The 22,131-nt window shown below is 44.5% G+C and overlaps 4 protein-coding genes and 1 long non-coding RNA gene across 13 annotated transcripts; 3 read left to right on the top strand and 2 right to left on the bottom strand.

Annotated features, from left to right (window-relative positions):
- On the top strand, positions 1 to 3,509 carry nif3l1 (NIF3 NGG1 interacting factor 3-like 1 (S. cerevisiae)). 6 transcript variants are annotated; one of them, XM_069518134.1, is made up of 8 exons: positions 68 to 158; positions 645 to 701; positions 820 to 1,424; positions 1,607 to 1,763; positions 2,239 to 2,362; positions 2,536 to 2,674; positions 2,923 to 3,006; positions 3,094 to 3,509. In XM_069518134.1, the coding sequence occupies exons 3-8, from the start codon at positions 830 to 832 to the stop codon at positions 3,276 to 3,278; spliced, it is 1,284 nt and encodes a 427-aa protein (XP_069374235.1). In that variant the 5' UTR covers positions 68 to 158; positions 645 to 701; positions 820 to 829; the 3' UTR covers positions 3,279 to 3,509. The 6 variants fall into 6 exon arrangements, with proteins under 6 accessions (XP_019961534.2, XP_019961536.2, XP_019961537.2 ...); XM_069518135.1 differs by having other exon boundaries at positions 100 to 215; XM_020105975.2 differs by lacking the exon at positions 645 to 701 and having other exon boundaries at positions 1 to 158.
- On the bottom strand, positions 2,795 to 5,295 carry LOC138406205 (uncharacterized). The gene is made up of 2 exons (XR_011239791.1): positions 4,284 to 5,295; positions 2,795 to 3,293 (listed from the first exon to the last, which is right to left on the bottom strand). It is a non-coding gene; the product is annotated as an uncharacterized lncRNA (long non-coding RNA).
- Positions 5,296 to 6,051: 756 nt separating this feature from the next.
- Positions 6,052 to 9,927, top strand: tbx6 (T-box transcription factor 6). Its single transcript, XM_020112775.2, has 8 exons — positions 6,052 to 6,191; positions 6,668 to 6,881; positions 7,054 to 7,321; positions 7,407 to 7,550; positions 7,790 to 7,860; positions 7,945 to 8,003; positions 8,098 to 8,389; positions 8,487 to 9,927. Exons 1-8 carry the CDS (start codon positions 6,122 to 6,124, stop codon positions 9,739 to 9,741), a joined length of 2,373 nt encoding a protein of 790 aa, XP_019968334.2. The 5' UTR covers positions 6,052 to 6,121; the 3' UTR covers positions 9,742 to 9,927.
- A 271-nt stretch (positions 9,928 to 10,198) lies between these two features.
- Positions 10,199 to 14,809, top strand: prodh2 (proline dehydrogenase 2). Of its 3 annotated transcripts, none has more exons than XR_011239789.1 (11): positions 10,199 to 10,315; positions 10,517 to 10,867; positions 11,125 to 11,315; positions 11,577 to 11,703; positions 12,085 to 12,156; positions 12,228 to 12,308; positions 12,422 to 12,565; positions 12,657 to 12,823; positions 13,033 to 13,160; positions 13,311 to 13,399; positions 13,667 to 14,809. XR_011239789.1 is itself a non-coding variant. In XM_020107624.2 (11 exons), exons 2-11 carry the CDS (start codon positions 10,637 to 10,639, stop codon positions 13,840 to 13,842), a joined length of 1,389 nt encoding a protein of 462 aa, XP_019963183.2. In that variant the 5' UTR covers positions 10,199 to 10,315; positions 10,517 to 10,636; the 3' UTR covers positions 13,843 to 14,809. The 3 variants fall into 3 exon arrangements, 2 of the variants coding, with proteins under 2 accessions (XP_019963183.2, XP_019963185.2); XM_020107624.2 differs by having other exon boundaries at positions 13,033 to 13,143; XM_020107626.2 differs by having other exon boundaries at positions 10,233 to 10,320; positions 13,033 to 13,143.
- eif3c (eukaryotic translation initiation factor 3, subunit C) lies at positions 14,363 to 22,076 on the bottom strand. Of its 2 annotated transcripts, none has more exons than XM_020107623.2 (23): positions 21,912 to 22,076; positions 20,742 to 20,859; positions 20,590 to 20,655; positions 20,305 to 20,494; positions 20,046 to 20,171; positions 19,837 to 19,888; positions 19,547 to 19,665; positions 19,307 to 19,437; positions 19,025 to 19,175; positions 18,658 to 18,755; positions 18,316 to 18,457; positions 18,055 to 18,183; positions 17,686 to 17,779; positions 17,354 to 17,541; positions 16,966 to 17,190; positions 16,687 to 16,878; positions 16,278 to 16,449; positions 16,029 to 16,188; positions 15,777 to 15,842; positions 15,532 to 15,619; positions 15,250 to 15,415; positions 15,067 to 15,108; positions 14,363 to 14,807 (listed from the first exon to the last, which is right to left on the bottom strand). In XM_020107623.2, the coding sequence occupies exons 2-23, from the start codon at positions 20,837 to 20,839 to the stop codon at positions 14,728 to 14,730; spliced, it is 2,775 nt and encodes a 924-aa protein (XP_019963182.2). In that variant the 5' UTR covers positions 20,840 to 20,859; positions 21,912 to 22,076; the 3' UTR covers positions 14,363 to 14,727. The 2 variants fall into 2 exon arrangements, with proteins under 2 accessions (XP_019963182.2, XP_019963180.2); XM_020107621.2 differs by having other exon boundaries at positions 18,658 to 18,761.
- Between the last annotated feature and the right edge of the window lie 55 nt (positions 22,077 to 22,131).

The raw sequence follows: 22,131 nt of genomic DNA on the forward strand, positions 1-22,131 counted from the left end.
AAATAATGCGCTGGTGTCGCGGACCAATCAGATCGCAGCAGGAACGGAAGCCGGAAGAGGACCTTCTTCCTCAGTAACCGCGGTGCACCACCTCCGTCACTCCGGGTGAAACGTGTCCAGCAGCTCGTTTGTCTTCCTGAGTCCAAGTTCCAGCTAAAGTACGAAGAGTTCCCTGATTCAGGCAGTGACACGTCCACACTGTCTTCTTAAATACAGTACGGTCTATAAGTATAGACTATAATAATGTGTGCTGGTAGTAGCTAATGTCGGCTAGCTGAGCTGTTAGCATGCTCCTGCAGCTCTCACAGCTGTGGTTGTAGATCACGTCAGAGGGTCTGAAACAACAGAACAGCTTTATTGGTTTAATATTATACTTCATGTTTAACTGTCTGTGTCATTAGAGACACCGGAGTCCACTCAGTGTGAATCTGATCAGACTGCTGCTCATTCACTTTGTCTCTGCAGGTTTTCTGATTTTCTAGTTTGAAAGAAACAAACTTGAGTCAGTCTGTGAGTTTAGAGTTGTCTGGAATGTGTTCAGTGACTAATTGATTTGGATCAGTAAAAACATTGTTGATATCAGTTGATGTCTAATCATCACTATAAATGTCACATTATTTCTTTTACATTTATTGTGTTTAAAGGCTGATATAGTGGACAGGTGAATAGGAGAAAGAAAACATTTTATAAACCTTACAAAGGTTTGTAAACTCTGTTTGACCTCAAGCCCTTAAACCACATGAAAAACAATTAAACTAGAGATGAAAGAATAAATAATCCACCAAACTTACTGCAATTCTTTTTATTTTATCCACACAGGCTTCTACTGATGCTGACTGGAAGAAATCTCACTCGGACATTTTCATCGCTCTCGTACGTGAGACTTTGTGCCAGCCGGAGCTTGATCTCATCCTCTGCTCTCTGCTCTTCTGCCTCAACAGTTTCGTCCATCCGTCCATCTCTCCCTTCACCTTCTCACAGTCACAGCTTCCTGACAAACCGACAAACCTTGGTTCCCCTGCACCCATTTTTGGCCTGCCTCTGTCACTCGACTCCCTGTTCAGGCCTGATGGAGCTAAAAGAGGTTCTGCAGGTGCTGGAGCAGCTCGCTCCTCTGTCACTGGCCGAGTCGTGGGACAACGTCGGCCTGTTGGTCGAGCCAAGTAAACCTCGGCCTGTTAAAACTGTCCTGCTAACCAATGACCTCACAGAACCTGTCATGGAAGAAGCAGAGGCCATGAGCTGCGACCTCATAATCTCATATCACCCTCCGTTGTTTCGGCCAATCAAGCGTCTAGTTCAGAAAGACTGGAAGCAGAGGTTGGCCTTGCGAGCGGTGGAGGCCGGGATAGCGATCTTCTCCCCTCACACTTCATGGGATAGCGTTAAAGGAGGGGTGAACGACTGGCTGGTCGGGGGACTTGGTAAGAAGTCACTCTGAATGGAAAATGTGTCACGTACACTTTGCTTATGCTCCTTGCATATTTAACGAAGGCTTTAAGCTAAAATGTGGTGACACATGATGCCCTACAATCAGGACCAAGTGTCAGTGTCTGGTCCCCTGAGTGATTGTTTTCCATCTCTGGTGTTTGTCTGTGATTCTCAGGTAGCGGCCAAGTGTCCGTGCTGAGTCAGGCCCTCGGTGGCGCCTCCCACAGTCACAAACTGGAATTCATGGTCAGGAGCACAGAGGAACTAAGCACCGTCATGGAGGAACTGAAGGCTTGTGATGGTGGAACTGCACTACAGTATTCAATTAACAGGTCGTGTTTCATGACCTTTAAACTACAAGTTGAATATATCTGCACTTAACTGCAGACGATTTTCAAAACATGCAGCAAGTTTAGATTGATTTTCTTTGTCTCAATCATCCATCTACCAGCTGAATCTACCTTTCTCCATCAAAGTTGTGAAAACTGTTGCGAAAATTGTGCTTCTGCAAGAATCAGTTTCAAACTGCCAGTGCCACTGTTTTCACAACAGCCATTATTAGTTTATTATTCTGGGTTTGATTTTCTAGTCACTTTGCATTTTGAGAGTCGACTTTCACACCTTGGATATCTAAGCTTCCACCACCTTCATTAGCATAAGTTGATAGCAAGACAGCCAGATAAGAGGCTAAATACAAATTACAATGAATTCTCCTTTATGAACTATTTTCATCAAGTTTGAATGATGACAACATGTTGAAAAGAACAGAAAATAACCACAGTGATGATGTATTTACCTTCCACACAGACCAGAAAACAGTGGGATCCATGTAAGTGTAACCTGCAGCGAGTCAGCGCTGACCCTCAGTGTCCACACTCTGTCAAAACACACAACTCCCAGCCACTCCCTGAGCATCCTGAAGTTAGAGAAGGTACGACATGACCACATCACTGCTATCACAAGAACAAACATAAAACATATTTATTTCAGGTTTTAAAAAGTTATTCTTTATATGTTATAAAGCAGCTGTTTGTAGTATGATTTACCAACATCTTACTTCATGCATTATTTTAAACCAAGCCTTCCACCTGTCACTCCCTGCAGCCTCCTCTTCCAGGCCATGGCCAAGGGCGACTCAGTATTTTGAACCAGCCAGTAACCGTGGCAACAGCCATCCAGAAAATGAAGTCTCACCTGGGTTTGAATCACCTCCGTTTGGCTTTAGGATCAGGGCGGACACTAGGTAATGACCTCACACCTTGTCCTGGTACATACACTTCAAAATAACACATGTAAACTATGTGATGAACCAGTTACTCGTTAGTCAAGTTTGCAATTCATTTTATATCAATCAGACAACAAATCAGTGTTTTTACACATTTAATCAAAGCGTAACAATAAATTCTGCTCTTGAAGAGTGTTCCTGACTCCAGCAGACATGTGAAGACATGAGACTAATAAAACTATGATTTTCATTCATTCATTTTTCAGAGTCCTCTGTGTGCACTGTGGCTGTGTGTGCTGGATCAGGAGCCTCAGTGCTGAATGGGGTCAAAGCAGACCTTCATATCACAGGTAGAGGTTTCAACTAAAAATATAATGTGGTTGATATTCCTGCTGATTTAACACCAGATATTACTGTGATGAATATCCATTTTTCAGGTGAGATGTCCCACCACGAGGTGCTGGACGCTGTGGCGAAGGGAACCAGCGTCATCCTCAGTGATCACAGCAACAGCGAGCGAGGTTTCCTGGCTGTGTTCAGGGAGAAGCTGGCAGTGCGTCTTCCTGACAGCGTCACGGTGGTGGTGTCAAAAGCCGACAGAGATCCCCTGGAGGTGGTCTGACCACATCTTAAACATCTGTCGGGTAAATTGGAAATATTCTGATCAGAGTCAGCGCTTTCTGACAGAGGCAGATAGAATGTGTGTGATAAAAGCTTTGCTCTTTATGTGAAGTTGGTCTCTCCGTAAAAAAACTGTGCCTCATTTAATGATGAAAAGTGCTTCCTTGTTACATGTAGTTTGTCATGTATTTATAGGAGGGTCTTAATAAAATGGGCCCTGGTTGATCAAAAAGATGGATTGAAGCTTGTAATCTGAATACATGTGGTTTATACGTATAGTGGATTAATTCGCAGACCACACATTGTTTGTTATAATCACGATAATCTGTGACATCAAGTGTGCCCTTCACCGGTGGGGTGAGAGAATGTCAGCATCCACACATTTTCCCTAAAAGTAAGTTGCATCATGCTCCCAGTTGGGGACAGGGTAACCCTGAGGAGATTAAAAGCCTCGTTTCATCATATACATGATGGAGGAAATTGGACAATCTCCTGGTCTGTGCTTCTTCAAACAAAAGCAAACTGAGAATAAGAAAGACAAATAGTTTTCATGATTCCTTACAAATGAAAAGAATAAATCAAGTGATTTCTGTAGATTGACCTAAAACCTCAGTGAGTAAATAAAGGAGGACATCAAAGCTCTTAGCAGGAAGACGTCAAAGAGGAGACCTGTGGAAATAATGAATGCTCTGTAAACAACACACACTAACCTGCCCCCACTGCAGTGATGGTTAAAAAACAACACGTAACAATCCTCATTATCGCCTGTTACAGAGTCTGGTGGCTGCAGCGCCTGCGACACACCTGTTAGTTCGTAAAAACATTAAGAGACGTCACACTCGCCTCGCTGCAGCCATCAAGGTAATGACCTCTCTCTCTCTCGGTGTGGCGTTCACACCTCCACTTCCCCTCAGTCCCTGCTCGCTTTTATCTCTCACCAGCACACACGTACACAAATGGAGAAGGAAAACAACAACTAGAACAACATTTTCACTACACTCCTGACCTGTGAGGTCACTCCAGCTGTCACTGCGATACTTGCAAGAATGCCGATGAGCAGGTAGATTCGGGGTGAGTTTGTCAGTTTGAGAGTTTTTCTATCACAGGCACAATTTATAGGAAGCCATCTACACACAGATGAAGCCACAAACAGTTTATCCAGCCGATCGCGGAAGTTGCAAAAAGCTCGAGTCATGATGTAACGGTAATCCTCTGCTCAAGAGCCTCTATGGTCTGATGACACGTCCTCCTGAAAGCAGCAGATCAACGCTGCAGCCGCTTCTTGCATTTTAAAGTCTGATGAGGATCTGTTCAGTTCAGTAAACTTCAAGGAATTCAAGTTAGAACGATAAAAGCTGAAAAGAAACTTGCTGACAACAGATAAAAACCAAAATAGCACTCAGTAGAGCTCATACCTCCCCCGAGGCCCAAACAGTCCCCTTAAATCCAGTCAAGCTGCACCAATTACACACACTCATAGATATCAGTCCCCTAAATGTGCCTGGTTTTTCTCATTAACCTCATTGAATAATTCCCTTGGAAATCAGTGCAAATGTCACTGTTCTTCCTTGGCCCATTACCACATCCAAGTTTCATAAAATCCCTCCAGCAGTTTTTGCATATATATATTTATATTGCAAATTCCTCACGTACAAACCAGCCAACATACGGACAGAGGTGAAAACATAACCTCCTTGGTAGAGGTAATGATATATAATATTTGCATATATAAAAGAAGGGTCTCACTACAACATTGTTGTTTCATTGTGTTTAAACCACAAAGCCTTTCTGCTCAACAAACGTCCCACACAGGACGACAGAATTAGTGTCGGATTGATTAATTCCACAGTTCCAGTGTTTTTGGAAAATAATTGACCAGACTAAGGTTTAATACTGAGCTGAAGCCTGAATCCAAACTTCCATATAAACCTCCAGACACCCGTGTTCGTGTGGGGGCCAAATTGCAAAGTGTCTTCCTCCTCCGGCCTCATTCAAGGCTGGACTCCCTGCAGAGAAGAACTTACAGGCGGACTGCTGAGAGGAAGAGCCCTGTCATCAAGTCATCAAACAGCCACAGGGGAGCCGCCAGTAAACCGCTGGATTTATGTGGAAGGACAAGAGCTGTTTAAAACACGAGCAGCGGCTACAAGAAATGTTACAAGTGTCAACACCACAATGTAAAAATAATCAGATAGATAGAGAGACAGAGTGATAGAGAGAGAGATGGATAGATGGATAGAGAGATAGATAGATAGGGAGATGGATAAAACATTATATTCAACATAGTTGTGTGTGTTAACATGTGTGCACAGGAAGGTTTATGGGTAAAGAAACTGTGAGATGCACGTTTTATTTTTTTTGTCCTTATAAAGCACCTGATAAGTGAAATGTGGTGAAAAGGAAAATACAAATAACGATAACATTATTTGAGTAAAGCTACTTATTCTACCTCTACTGACGTGAAACAACAAATCACAATAATGATTCTCTCAGAAACTCAAGTAACACTTTGACCAGTGTTGTTTGTTTTAGTGGAGTGGGGGGGACATAAGGGAAGATGGAGAGACAAATGAAAATGGGGCCATTTGGCCTCATGTGTGAAGACTCACACACCTATTTAACAGAGCAGGACGCCACTGAGGGCATTTGTAGCAAAGGACGGAGGAGAGACAGGAACTCAGAGCCAAGACAGAAGTGCCACTTTTCAAGAAGAGGTCTCCAGGACAGCACTGACAACGCTTCAGCTGAGGTCAATCTGCAAAAAGAAACAGAGTTGAAGAGTGAAATGTTAGTTTGGAGCTGGTGAAGAGGACGAGTTCTAAGTGACAGACGCCGACGAGGACGATGCTGAGTGTGGAGATGTTCCCCGGGTTGACTCTGGGACCTCAGAGGATCGGAGATTGCTTCTACAGAGGTGAGAGGGAAAGTGCATGAAAAATACAAATGATTTAATACTGTTTCCCAGAAATGTTATAATGTTTATCAGATTTTTAAATGATGCACCAAAAACATTGATGTTTATGAAGCTCTGTTTAAAGCACTTCAGCTCCCACAGAGACGATCTGAGGCTGAGGCCTGAGTTGGAGCAAACATTTTTATACCTCAATAAATCAAAAACATTTAACCCTTATTTTAGATTTTAGACAACAAATCTAGGTTTTTCAGTGGATTCAGATTTACTCTCATTTTGTGATTTGATTGATTGTGTTCTCTTAGCTTGTCCTGGCAGTGCAGACTGGTGTTTTGGGTTATAATACTACAAAATTAATGGTATTTCAGGAGTGTAAACACACAAAGAAGTCACATCATACAACAGGATAAAAACAGGGTTTGATATCATTAAAATCGTATTATTATAACTTTATAATCTGTAAATATGCATTTCCTCAGACCGGGAAGCTCCTGCCCACATGTCGCTGTTTCCGCCAGCCTGTGACGTGGCCGCCAAAGCCCTGCCCCAGAGGCTGCTGGCTCCTCCCCCTGTCCCAAGCGAGCCTTCGACCAAAACCCCAAAAGACAACGTGAGGATGGAGCTGGAGAACTCATCTCTATGGAAACAGTTCAGCTCGGTGGGCACAGAGATGATCATCACAAAGAAGGGCCGGTGAGAGAATACTGCGATACTGGACACTGCATGTGTACCACCACTCTGACCTTTGACCTCTGGCTTCACTCTCAGCTCCTGCACCTTGGTTTTTATCCTCATGTTTTATTCTCTGACACAAACAAAACAACAGACAAACATGAACGTGTTTTTTTGTCTTTTACTTTCCTAGACGGATGTTTCCCGGCTTGAGGATGAAGCTGTCGGGCCTGAATCCATCTCTGCGTTACATCCTCCTCCTGGACATCGTCCCAGTGGATAACTCCCGCTATCGCTTCCAAGGTGGCGGCTGGCAGGCTGTCGGGGGGGCAGAAGCAAGGCTACCAGACCGGGTCTTCATTCATCCAGACTCCCCCGCCACGGGCGCTCACTGGCAGAGCCGCACCATCTCCTTTCACTACGCCAAGCTCACCAACAACACACTGGACTCACAGGGACATGTAAGTTTACTGCGGACTCAGCACAAACACAGAACAAAAACCTTCCCTGAGGACTTTGAGCAAATCTCTTTTCCTCTGTTTCCAGATCATCCTCCACTCGCTGCATCGCTACCAGCCCAGAGTTCATGTGATCGAGGCCAGAGACGTGCTGAGGTGGGGTGGAGGGCAGCACTCCTTCGTTTTCCCCGAGACCCAGTTTCTTACAGTCACCGCCTACCAGAACAACAAGGTACCATAACTCTGCCTTTACACTGCATATTCAAGACTGGGCCGAAACCTAGAACGCTATATTACAGTGTGTACACAAATTCACCAAACATGGATTTGAATTTGGATCTGCAGCGAAATTTCACACACTCAGGAGATCCGCACCGAACAGAGACAAAAACACAACCCCCATGGTGGAGGGTTTTCTAAGTTAAGAACATAAGAGCCAGAAATAAAGATCATCTTTCCTGTTGTTTCCAGATCACAGAGCTGAAGATCAACGCCAACCCCTTTGCAAAGGGCTTCAGAGACGATGGCATGAACAGCAAAAAGTAAATACAGACACAGAAACACACCCACACGCTTTGTAGCACAAACAATGTTCAGAAACTAAACTCCTCTTTGTTCCTCTGCAGACAAAGAGATGCAAGACAGAAGCGGAAGATAGCCGACCTGACGGAAACCTTAGATATTGGTAAGTGCAGACTCACATGTCATGACTTTGAAGTATTATTAATATTACTTCTGTCTAACTGCTCCTGACACACCTCCACCTCTGTCTCCCTCAGTCAACTGTGATTCATGTGACTCTGCCGACCTTTTGGCGCTGCCCCACACGACCTCCGCCACCTCAGCCGCAGACCTGCAGGCCCTCGCTCTGGCCTCTCTGCCCCCGCTGCCTGACCCCTCCTGTGGGTACAGACCAGAGGAGGCTTCTTATCAGGACACGCTGGTCCCAGAGCAGCCGCTGGACCTCGGCCAGGCGTACATGGCATCCCAGATGTCTGACATCGGCATCTCCATGACCAATGGGATGCAGGACGCACCGGGGAGTGAGGTGGCAAATAGTATAATTGAAAGGTGTGTGTGTGTGATGTATACGTTTCATTTATTATTATTATTGATTCATTGTGTAAAATTTACTGCATCTCATTAAACTTCTGTTTCTCCGCTATAGATCTGACGCTTTGGGTGAACCAGCTTACTCCTCCAACTTCCCTCCTGCTCAGGCCAACTCCTCCTCGTTCCCCTCAGCTCCTCTTCCTCACTCCTCCTCCTTCTCCTCCCTCCCCATCCCCTCAGACACATCTGCTCCTCAGCCATCCATCCCCCCTTTCGACTATCCCTCCATCCTCTCCTCCTCCTCACCCACGCTCCACTCCTCCTCCTCCCCCATCTCCACCACTCCCTCTCTGCAGCAGACCACCTTCACCTTCCCCACTCCACCTCCTTCCAACTCCTCCTCCCCACAGCCGCTCCTCTCCTCCTCCTCCTCCTCTCCCTCCACCAACACCTACCACACCATCCCAGAGATGATCGGCCCGCACACACCGTCAGACGCCTCCTTCCATGCCTCGTCTTCTGCGTGTCAGTCGGGCCTGCAGCACCAAATATCCACCCATCCCGTGCCCAGTCAGCCCAGTCAGCCACTGCAGGGTGAAGGTATGACCAGTGGAAATAATTCACCCAGCGATCAAAGTCCAGCAGCATTTATTTATCCAAATCTCCTGCCTACAAATCCTGATCCGGTTCCAGTTGCTGCTCAGCCTCTCTTCAACCACAACCAACCCCTGGCTCCCACTCTGCCGTGCCCCCTACCCTCCCATGGTGCTGCCACATCTTTTGCCTTCCCCTCCGTCCCCTCTCACATGCAAAACCTCTCATATCCGAATGTGTCACCCAGCCTGACCCACCCCGCCCTACACCTCCCAAATCTGAGCCACCAAGCCCCAGCCCCCTCCCTTGCTGCAGCCTTCCCTCCCTCCTCCTTCTCTTATCCACCGTCCTCCCTCCCTCACCCTCCTTTCCAACCTTCCTCTTGCTTGGCCGTCTCCTCTTCCTACCAGCAGGCCGTCTCCTCCGCTCCACACAACCATCCTCAGAACTTTCCCAATGCTCATGCGTCCTCCTCCACATCCTCATACCCTTCAGTTGAAATAGGCAACATTCCTCAGTTCAACCCCCCTGCCCCGTATCGCCCGGAGATGGTCCTGCACCACCCGTCTCTTCTCCCTCAGCTGGATCCATCTCTTCCCTCCTCCACTCCTCCTCCTGCGCTCTACCCAACCTTTCCGTCCTACCCTCTGCGGCTGTGTCAGGACCCTCACTCGTCCCTCTCCATCCCTTTCAGGCATCTGTACAGACAACACCAGCATGGCCATGCCCACCCCCAGGGGTCCTACCTGGACATGGGTGCAAGACCTGTGTTTTGAAATACAGCAATGTTAATGTTGACAAAACGTGTTGGCCTTATAGCGCTTTTAGGGGTTTTAGCAATGTGTAGAATTGAGTGTGTGTGTGAGAGCTGATGAATTGATCTGAATCTGTAAATAGCTGTTGAAGATTTTCTTTTCAAATATCCATTCCAGTGTGAAAATAATAAAAATGTTTCCTTGTCACGCTTTTGTCAGTGTCTCAATTCTTATTAAGTTGCTTGTTTTTATAAAACCCTTCCACACATTTTCATGGAAATCGCTTCAGTAGTTTGTACTGTGAGTAAATCCTGGTGACGGACACACACACACACAAACAGACATAAATAAAAACAGCCTTCTCTGCGATGGTGACAATAAATAATGTGGGATTCTGATGCCAGTTTTGTTGAGGTCAAAGTGACGGAGCGCTTGTGGCTAGATGCCGAGGGTCAACTTCATGTTTACACAATTTTGTCAAACAGTCACTCATTAACCTGTTCTTTGGGAAAAAGATGATGAATTTTACTGGTTCTCCTGAAAACAAACGGCACCAGACGACCTCTCGTCCTTTAGGTCTCCCACAAGCAGGACGGTGAGGTGACTCTGCTGATTTCTGTCTTTGTCTTTGACTTTTGCAGAATCTAATTTCATTTATTTAATTTCTACTTATTCATTTCCGTTCAGCTGTTTTGTTTTTGCTCTGTTAATTAGTTTTTCTATGACAGATACTATTGTCAATGTTGATTCTTGTCGTATTCACTGACGGTTTTCTTTCCTCCTGCTCTTACAACAGGTTTTTTCATGATCCGTCCTCGCTGATATTCTGGATTATTCTATTTCTTGGTAACTCTCATGCCAGGTTCAACTGGAACACCTTTCAAAATAACACATAGACAGACGTGCTCCTCTAAGGATGATGATACGCTCTCGTTTGCGCCCCTCACTCCCTCACCTCCTGCCGCTGAGGGTGATGGGTACTGCGGCCCCCCGGACGGTGGCTGCCAGGCAGCACGACCTGCTCTCTGCGACTCTGGCCTTCGAGGATCCCAGCGCCTTCAAGGTGAAGAGCTGGGGGGAGCTGCTGCGTGCTCTGGGGGTCTTCCGCCTCTGCTCCTTCCCTGTGCTGGTGAACAACTGTGGGAAGGTGAGGCGACTTTTGTGATTCATGGTGATTGATAGGTGCAGGATAATAACCTGAATAAGAGTTAATACGATTCTTTTCTTAGTTTATCTTGGGCAGTGATGTTGTCGAGGCTCTGAGGATTCCATGCTGTGACAGTTGATGCTTGAGGGCACATGGTTTACATTTGCAATGCACAAAAAAAGCAGGATTGTAGGTAAGAAAATAAGGTGGCAAAGCATCTTTGTCTATTTCTCATTCTTCTTTTCATCCTCTCTTAGCTTATGTCCGTAGCACGCACCATTCTGGGGAGAAGGGGCTTTTCCTTGCTGCTGCGGCCCACCGTGTACGCTCAGTTTGTGGCTGGAGAGAGTGAGACCGAGATCTCTCAGTCCATGGAGAAGATGAAGCTGCTGGGACTGAGGCCCATGCTGGCAGTGCCCATCGAGGAGGATCTTGGAGAAAGCACCGGGTTTGGAATCATTTTTAAACTGAGACTTAACTCAGGTTGATCAGTGACTTGACTTCTAGTTGTAATATTTGCACCCGGTGCAGGTTTTTCTTGCATTGTGATGTTACGGTGCTTGGAGAACATTTCACAAACAGGTGGTTAGGGTTAGGGTTAGGGCTGATGACGAGTGTATTCCGTCCAATTTATTCCTCCTTTGACTAATCACACTTAGTTCACATTAATGTGGCTCGACAGCCTCACGATAACGTTTCTCACCTTCAGGGAGAAGAGATATGACGACAACATGGAGGCCATGCTGGAATGTGTGCGGATGTCACACGGCAACACCTGGAGCCGAGACCCAATGATGCAGCTGAAGGTCACAGCTCTGCTCAGCCCGGAGCTGTGTGTAAGGCTCTGTTTCACACCTCACAGTCCACACTCATCATGGTTTTACCCCCCATGTTCAATTGAACTCTAAAGATATATAACTAACTTTTTCGCAGCACTTTGTTTATTTACTTTTAATTAACTTTTAAATACTATGTACATCACATCTATTTTCAGTATGGGGACTTTGACATTTGATTTTCCAAGAACCCGACACTCCTGGGGCCAAACAGTATCTGCATGAGGTTCAAATATGTGGGAAAAAAAGATAAGAATACACGTTTCAGTTCACAGCTGTTGCTCTTGAACGCCACCTCAGCAGTACTGACGAGTGTCTGCTCCCTTTTTACAGTGTTTACGTTGTGTATTCACTGACTAATGAGTCTGTGCTTGTATCAAGGTGAAACTCACAACCCTCATCGCACAACAACCGTATGACCTGAGTCTCGTCGTGAGGGCCATGGATGGAGAGGTATGCCCCCCCCCACACACAAACACACACACACACGTTTACTCACAACTTTGATGGTGATCCCTTGTCAGCCAATCAGCTTCCCTGGGTTGGATGAAGGTGAAGTCGCCCACTTCCTGTGTGGTCTGCGGAGACTCAACAAAATAGCAGAGGTACAGATGTGAAGGCTCATGGGAAATTTGTTTTGATATTGCCACATTACTTTTTTTTTTTTTTATTATAATGTTTTATTATTTTGCATCTGTTGTGTCTGTTGCTTTCTTAGGCGAGTGTGAACAAAGTCCGAGTCCTTGTGGACGCTGAGTACACCTACATGAACCCCGCCCTCTCTCTTGTAACCATGGCGATGATGAAGAAGTTTAACAAAGACAGCGCCTGGATTTGGAACACATATCAGTGTTATCTGAAGGCAAATGAATCTCTCTCTCTCACTTTGTATAAATATCCAATATTACCTGCACTTATTCTGGTCATCACCCCCCCCCCCCCCTCTCCTCCAGGAGTCCAGGTCCCTCCTGTTAGAAGCTCTGTCTCTGTCTAAGAGCGAGGGTTTCTGTCTGGGGGTCAAGCTGGTGAGAGGAGCCTACATGGACAAAGAGAGGAAACTGGCAGAGACAGAGGGACGACCGGACCCTGTCCATCAGTCCTGGGAGGACACCAACGACAGGTGGATAGAGGCCGGCGGCCGTTACTGTGCATAAAAACAGGCAAATGCATCCTAGACTTTAAAGGTTCAGTGTGTAGACTTCAGTGACATCTAGTGGTGAAGGAAAAAAAAAAAACCCTAACCCAGCTTTTAAACCTTAAATGACCCTTTTGAAGGATTTCTGACAGTGAACTTGACCCCAACACATTTCATCTGGTGTGTTTGTGCAGTTATAACGGCTCGCTGGATGTCATGCTGAAAGCCATATCCCAGAAACCCGAGCGCCACAGGATCATCATCGCCACTCACAATGAGGAGTCAGTGAGACGAGCCGCCCAACGGTCAGAACACGATACCTGTACGATAATTACCATAATAAAGATGAAAGGATGAAATGACTGCTCCCCAAAAATGAAGCCAAAGCATCTTGAAAGCCCCCTGGTGGCGGGCTGCAGTGTCTCGAGCCACCATCATGTGTGATAATGTAATTGTTTTGTTTGGTCTTCAGGATGGAGGAGTTGGCGATAAACAAAGATGGAGGTTCGGTGTGTTTCGGCCAGCTGCTGGGAATGTGTGACCACGTCTCCCTCACACTCGGTGGGCTGCTGATTTTTATTTCCTCTATGAAGTCCTTGTGCTTATTACAAATACTAAAATACACACTAGAGAAAATACATTGTTTTCTCGTGCACTGGTAAACTTTTTTTTAAACGTGTTTTTATAAAAACATTTTTACTCCTAAAAATTACAAAATGTGGGAAAAATTGCATTAAAAGCAACATTTTAAATACCTGGATATTTTTATGCTTTTGATTTTTATGATCAACATGTTCACGTCTCATGTCTCTCTCCTCTTCCTTCCAGCTAAGGAGGGTTACGCCATATACAAGTCGGTGCCATACGGCTCAGTGGACGACACGCTCCCCTACCTGGTGCGTCGGGCTCAGGAGAATCGCACTGTGTTGCAGGGAATCCGCAAAGAGAGGGACCTACTGAGGCAAGAGGTGTTGAGGAGGCTGCGTCTGAGAGGCGGCAGCTAATACTCAAACTCATGCTCCCTGTTCGTAAATTTGACAGTGTTGATTGAAAGGTGAAAGGGTTGGTGTGGAGTTTTAATTTAAAAATGAATTATGATAAAAAGGTTTTAGCTGGTTGTCAGGGGATTAAACTTATGAATTAGTAACCAGAGAACACGACGGTGATGAAACAGTGACAGTCTGATGTTAAATGTAAACATGATCATCACATACAACTAGAATAGAAAGGAAACACTGGAGGGTCAGGTTAGATATAAAGTATACTTCAAATGGATTAAAGTATTTTTGCTTTTTTAACTGATGATGAATTAACAGCTCTACAGCAGAAGTTAAGAAACTAAGTTAATGTCTGATGAGGTCAAAATGAATGAAATGTTCAGTATTGAAGTGAAATATTTAACAGTGTCATCTGTTTGTTAGAAGCTGTTTTAAAACCAGAGTGAACACATGAAAACTCTGGAACAGTTTAACCATTCAACTGATGAATAAAATCATCTATTTGCCAAAAAAGAAAACTCAGAAATCACTGTTTATTATTGTTTATTTAATAAGTATTCGTCAACACTACTTGATGTAACTGTCAGCTGACTCCACTGCCACAAACTAACCTCACTGCGCTGCCTTTTCGTGTCCCATTTTCTTTTAGCATTAATCTTAAAACTCTTCACGTTTATCCAAAGAAGTTGTCAGAACCGGAATAAAAAAGTCACTATGCAGTTGCAGTGAGAAAAGCTTGTAACTTCATTGACCTTCAGCTGTATCAGGATCAGTTTTGAGTCAAACAAGGAGAACAGCACACAGCCAAGTGCCAAGTACAGAAGGTGGTGGTTGTTGTTATGGAATGAAAACTAATTCAGGTGGTGAGGCTGAAATCCTCACGTTCAAAGCCTAGTAGTTGTTTTGGTTCTGGTTTCTGTAGCCGCCTCTCTGGTAGCCCGACTTATTCCCGTGGTATGAACCTTTCTGATCTGTGAACGTGCACAGATGAAAACACGGTTATTTATGAGCAAACACACTGCAGCATTCAAACTATTTATAAAAAGTGAATACGTTCACCTGATATTTTAAATGCAACAGCTCAAAAGCAGCAGACGCTTTTTGTCTTAACCTGACATTGTTGTTTATTACAAATATGTTACTGATTTATTGTAAACAAGCTCAGTCAGCGACAGTTAAAGGAGCAATACATAACTAACAGAAGTGCAAACTCAGCGTGGCTTCACGTACCTCTCTGATAGGACTTGTTCTGTTGGTAGCCACCTTTCTGATCTGTTAAGCAAAAAACATCCAGGTGACATTTTAATAAGAAAGCACAAATCCGTCAGTAATATCAAAGGGATCTTTGGCAAACACGCTGGATGTAAACAACGTGCAAACATATCTTACAGACAGTGTGTGGTCTGAACTCACCTCTGTTGAAGTAGCCTCCGTAGACGCCCTGTTTTAGGTCAAAGACACGCTCGTTGTTCTCCACCAGGCTGCCCAGTTTCTCGGCCAGCTGCAGAGCCATGTTCTGCAGGGAGGTGGGCTCTGTGCGGTGCATCACCACCGTCTGTGTGGGCTGGTCGAGTGATGCCTGTAGGAAAGGGAAAAAAAACATAATTACAATGGAACATGTACATGTTTGTGCATGCAAGTATGCAGAAGAAGTTTCAATAAAGATTTTCAGAACACGGTGGCCATGACATTTACCATCAGCTCCTCGTTGATGATCATCTTGCTGATTATGCTGTGAACCGTGGGGATCTCCAACTCAAACATCTCAGACAGTGTCCCCATGCTTGGAGGACAGATAAAAAAAAATGTTTTAAGTAAGAACATTTTAGATAAGATGGAAGTTAAGCTTTGCTAATGTTATTTGCATTCACATTAGGAGACAGAGCAAAGTTCAGTATCAGTGTCTGACACGAGCACAGAAAAACAGATCTTGAGTTTACCTGATGGAGTCATACACACTGCTGTACGTAAACAGATAAGTCCTCAGCGACTCCTCTTGGATTTTCCTGTAAAATGTATAAAATAATATAATCAATGTATAAATAATAAAGGTATGTATGTGAACACGTCAGCTACCAGAACTAACAGGGATTCTTACCACAGAGGAAAAGAGCACATGCTTTTTAATAAGATTGATGTTCATACACTTGAAAGTAAGTTAGGTGATGTAAGATCATATTAGTTTCTCCAACCTGACAAGCATCTGGCGTACTCGCTGAGTCTCGGGAAACAGGTCCCACACTTTACTGTTCATCTTCTCATTAATGATGAATGAGTGGCAGGTTCGCCAGTCTCCCATCTTCATGGCTTTGCTGGCGGCCACCACGTGCTCCCTCATGCTCTCTGGGGGCCCTGGAGGACAAAGACAGATACTGTCACCCCTCGGGTTTCTCTGTTGATTTAACTGGTGTGAAGAGCTTGTCGGGAGACATGTCGCTTACCCAACAGTGGCTGTCTCTCTCCCACCCTAAGCTGGTGGTGGAACTGCTTGCTGATCATCCTGCGGCGGGCGTCAAATTCATGGGCAGCCATGTATGGAATCTCCAACAGCATGGCTGACACCAGGTACACACACTCCAGCAGCTCCAGGTTAATGTGCATGTGGAACGGCACCTGTCAAAGCAAAGTAACAATAAAGTTCTGTGGATCACATCACATGTGAAGCCTGATCTTCGAGTGTTTCCAATGTCAGGACAACACTGTTTTATCTCAAGTAAGATCACTGCATGTGGAAGCTACAATGAGATGTTCATTGATAAAGAGAAACATATTAGGAAACTGTAACCTGTGTCACTCAATAAAAATGTAACGAAACATGAGCGAAGACTTCACTGCTCCCGCTGGACTTACTTGTCTTCTCTTTTCGATCTTCTCCTGCTCGGCGTTCCTCTCCTGCATGTTCCTCATGAGCAAACCCTGACCCAGGAGCTCCTTGGCACGGCCAGAGGACTGGATATCCAGCAGGGCATTGTGGGCATCTTTTATCATGCCCTGTCTGAAAGCACAGATGCCCAGTTGGACCATGGTTCTGTTGTACAGGATCTGGGACAAGGAAAACAAAGTGTGTTTCAATCTTTCACATTCATAAATGCAAGTTTGCTTGTGTATTGCGTTTTTGTGTCTGTCTACCTGTACGGGCGGGTCAGCGTGCTGGATGTTGTCCTGCAGGTGGCTCATCAGCATCAGGTCACGGGCCTGGTACCAGCGTGAATGCAGAGCGTGGTGATAGATGTGGCAGAGGATCGCACAGGTACGGATACGGTCGGTGCGATCTTTGGCATAGATGAACTTGCAGAGACGGTCCATGATCACAGCGCTGTCCTCCCCCTCGCACTCCTCCTGGTCCTGCTCAGACTACACAGTGGACAGAGACATGTTACACTTACTAATAAACTCACAGACAAGCTCTTAACAAGACACTGTGTTAACATATTAACACAATCACATAGAGACGTATTTATACCAAGAACAGAAACTTCAGTTCTTTCTTGCTGAGTCACTTCTGTGCTTTTCTTACCTTGGTCTCTCCCTGGAGGGCCAGGCTGCGCCGGTGGGCCTTGTAGTCAAACTTGTAGTAGGTGTGCATTATCCTGCGCAGGTAGACGCGGCAAATCTCTTCAGTGCTGCCCTTGTTCTCCAAATAGTCGAGCAGCCGGTCAATGACGCCACAAACTCGTCCCTCGTCTTTCAGATTGTCAACATATTCTGGAGAAATGGACCAGGGAGAGATGTTTGACAACACAAATCAGGGATTCTTTAAAAATAATTTTCCAATAATCAATGTTTACTTTCACTTCTTAAATCACAATACTTATTTATTCTTGAGTCTGTTTTGCTGTATTCACTCACCTTGTGAGTGGGGATCAGTGTTTTGCATGATCTTGGTGAACTCTTCATCCATCCTCTCCACCAGAGTTAAGACACATCCACGCACCCTGAATGGCTGACAAACACAATAGAGGTTGATATTTAGTTTTTGGATCTGGGTTACGAGACATCCACACAGTGTGCAGAAGGTAACAAACTACATTAATCTGCCACTATATTAACTAATATTATTGGTTTTAATGTTGTGGCTGAGGTGTTATTCCATGAAAAGTATAATATATATATATGAAGCTTCCATAAACGAAAATGAAGCAAAATATTAAGACAACTAGAACACGCTGCCACCTCAAAGTATCTGTAATGAAAAGGTAAAAAACCAACACTAGACACCTGGTCAGAGATTGCCAGACTCTCGCTGTCCTCTGCAATGTTCTCCCCAATGAAGATGTTGTTGTTCTCCTCAAAGAGGATGTCCAGCAGCTCGTTGATACAATCCAGGCACTTCTTCCACATGTCGGCCTAAAGGGAACAAAGACAGCTTCACATTCAAACACCTGGATTGGATTTCAATAGGCCAATATATAAATACACACACCGGGTCTCTCTGTTGTCTTGTTTTGTTTTTATGTTTAGAAGAACAGTCTGTCCTACCTTCATGAAGGCTGCCAAGTTGGGGTTGTAGTCATACAGGGAGGCGATGATGTTGAACTTAATCTTGACCAGTATACCTTGACCCAAGTTATTCTCAGCAGAGATGGCAGCCAGAAGATGGAGAAGTTCAATCTGGGCAGCCCTGTCACGTGGAGAATTTTTCATTAATTATTAATGGTGACATTCATTTTTAAGTCACACGTCACTTTATCTATCGCAATTAACAACAAATAAGTTACACACGTGTGAAAAAGATTTTTAGATTAAACGTGTTATGTGTTGATTTTATTTGATTAGTTTGATCATGAATGAAAAATGCAGTTGTGTTCATGAGGTTGTTACCTGTCTGTGCCCTTCTTGCCTCTTGCTTGCAGGATCTCATGCAGCTTCTTCACCACCACTGTTGTGTTTATCTCTGTGCCCTTGGCAAACATCTTGGGCTTTTCCTGACGCCATTGGTGGACACCATATTTTTCAATATATATTTTTTGGCTGTTTCTTTTGACACAAACTGATGTTTACAAGCTCCTTCACATTTTGTAAAATCACCTACAATTGTCTTTAAAGTTTTATCATGATGTTTTTTTTTTTACCTTAATATGAATTAATGAAAGCCTTTACTGTCACTTTTAAATATAATACGAATAATAATAAAACATTTCAGAGTGCTATTTAAAAATAATATAATAATAATATTCAGTCTCATCACCTTGACCATTGGGGCGCCTCCCTTCACTTTCTCCCAGCCTCCCTCAACCTCCTCTCCTCCCTCCTCCTCAGCCTCGTCCTGGAGCCGCTCTTTCTTGTGCTTCTTCTTCTTCCCAACCTTCTTTTCGCTGGACTTCTCAGTCTCCTGGGCCCTGAGGGCAGACACAGAAAGTGACGCATTTAAAGCAAAGTAATGACATACAGTAATTTATTTTTTAAAATGTGAAAGACAGTGTGTGTCTTTTCTGCTGTGAAGTTAAAGGATGTGCAAATGGAGACTCACTTCTTGAGGAAGACCACAGCCAGGTTAGCACCTTTTCCCTCCCCTTCATCCGAGCTATCGCTGCCACTGTCAACAGTATCTGAGCCCCAGTCTTCCGGATCATCATCATCATCACTGGAAGAGGACTCATCCTGTTAGGGGAAAAACTCATCAGTCTAGGTAATCCCCTCACACAGGAGTTCTCTAACACAAGAATTACTAGATTTTTCGTCGTCAGCAGATTATAATGTGGCCTCTTACCCCAGATCCCTTGGCAGACTTGAGGAACTTGCTGGCGTCTGGAGTAGGCTCAGGTTTTTTCTTCAAGAAGGCCTTGGCTGTCTCATCGCCTGTCTCTCCTTCACTCTCAGAAGAGGAACCTTGAGGAACAGAAATCAGGATGATGCCACATAATAGTGAAATTAACAGTTGTCCCTCAGGACTGTGAAAGGTTTCATATCTATTCTAAAGGTTTGAAGTTTGTTTAATTACATGTGCACTTTTAGAGAGACATCAGATTTCACAAAAACAAACATCAGCAGCAGGCTTACCAGAATCCTCTGGCTCCTTCTCCTCCTCTTCATCCGCAGACTCCTGTGGGTTCTAAAAGACACAGAGGGAATTTTATTTTACCTTTGATAACGTTATGTGCTCTTTTGCAGCCTCACCCTGTTGTTAGTTACAACTGGGTCCAGTACAACCACAGAATCTACCTCTAGGATTTAAAACATTAAACCACTGAGGAAGTTTCCAAATTTACCTCCTTGTATGCAGCAATTTCTGATTCGTAATCTCTGTTGTACTTGCGGATCTTCTGACGTAGAGTGCTGAGGGCCTTTGCATTGTTCTTGTTCATCTTCTTCTTGCCCTCTTTGTCCTCCCAAAGCTGGACAGAAAATAATGTTAATTATTTCAACTGTGCTGCAAAAATGGAGACTTGAGGTGAATAACCAAGGTTAATACCACTAAACTTCAAATTTACTATTTAAATGTTTGTGGTTTAACTCTGGGGTTCTCACCTGGTTCAGATAGTCCTCCAGGTCGGCAAGAAGACGAATGTAGAAAGGAGGAACACCTTCTTTGTCCACTATATTCTTGCTTTTGAGGAAGGCTCGACATAGCTGCTCAAATTCCTCCAGACATTTGGCCATGTCACGGATCTTCATAGCATTGCGGATGGTCTTGATGAGGTTGGTCAACTCCTCAAATCTTAAGATTTAAAAATGAAAGCATTGAAAACCAAAATATATAAGAAAATCTGTGTTTGTGTTATGTATACCAGCTTAAAAAGATGCTGCACCAACCTTTTGTCTTTGGCGCTGCGCACCACTCTCTTAGTGTCCTCCTCATCATCACTAAGCAGCAATGACCTGTGAAAAACATACAGATGTGTGAGACAACGAAAATAATTATAATTTGATTCCGAGTGATGGAATTCATGGCAAGATGTACTGACTGCTTGAAAGTTGTCCCGGGTGCTTTGGGAGTGATCTCATCGGCAGACGAGGACTCCTCTGACTCACTGTCAGACCCGGTGGCGAAGAAACGAGACATTGTTGAAGGTAGCTGTCAATCTGTAAAGGCAAAATGAAATGTGTGACCAACGATTTTAATAACTTTAAGAAAGTTCAGGGAACATTTGACCTATTCAGTTAGTTAGTCAGCAGCATTACCCTTTTACTACTGGATGGATCAACGTGAAACTCGGTGGAAGGATGTGGTGTGGGTCTGGGAATAACCTGTTCAATTTTGGTTGTGCATCCAGGGCTTTTAACTTTTTGTCCTTTTCCCAGGAAAATATTGCATGAACCTTGATGAGAACACCAGGCACATCTGTGGGACTGATACATACGAATGTGTCCTGACAGGTGACTGAATTTAAGAAAACAGTTGGTCCTCGGTGGAAGTGTGTGTTCTACTTTAAGTTAAAACTGCTTTAAATCCTGTGTTTAGTAAGATGTGAATGAAATCTCCATAACTAACAATGACCGAACCTGTTATGCAAACTGTGGTTGCACCAGTGAAGCAGGTGGATTTCATATTCCCCATTTAAACAACTACACAACACTGTTACACACCATTGCTAAAAGCTAACACACGTAATATAATGAACTAGTGTGAGACTGTAGCTAACATGAACATGACATGAGTCACATGCTCCTGTTTGTGTTTGTTTTTTTACTGTGTGATCTTAGTTTTCAATCTGAAGACTTCTGATGTTTACATTTTAAATTTATATATTTAGAACTTCCGGTAAAGAGTACCGGTGAAGTTAGCATCCCGCGGCGCTAGCGGTGCTAACGCTATTCGTCCCTAAGCTAACGTTACCTTTGACAGATGGACCATTTAAACGACGAGCTTCTATGAATAAATTCAAAACTACAGCTACGTCGTTTACAAACGACACTTTACAAAGTCAACATAATGTGGAGGGGAAAAAAACGCCACAGCCGATAAGCTAACAAGCTAACACAGCGGTTACATCAGATAAAACAACGCAGACACGTTGCTGCTAAGCTAACGCTAGCGTCGCAACCGGGGCCTCCCCGCATGTGCAGCCGGCGAACAGACTCCTCTAACGCGAACAACGTCCCCGTGGTTTGATCGAATGCGGAGGCAGACTCACCTATGTGCGGGTGAAAGATGTCCTGTGGTGTGTCTGTCCACTCTGGGTCGTTATTAAATCCAGTTTTGCTGCACAGCGGCCACAGTTAAACACGAGAGACTCTGAGCGGAGGACTCGCGTCACGAAAGAGGACGTTCACAACAGTCCGCCGGGCCACACTGCCACCCAGCGGCGGACCACGTGTACAACTGGTAGCACCTCATATTTTATATAGAAGCCA

This window comes from Paralichthys olivaceus, chromosome 21 (genome assembly GCF_024713975.1).
Source record: "Paralichthys olivaceus isolate ysfri-2021 chromosome 21, ASM2471397v2, whole genome shotgun sequence".
Taxonomy (NCBI): domain Eukaryota; kingdom Metazoa; phylum Chordata; class Actinopteri; order Pleuronectiformes; family Paralichthyidae; genus Paralichthys; species Paralichthys olivaceus.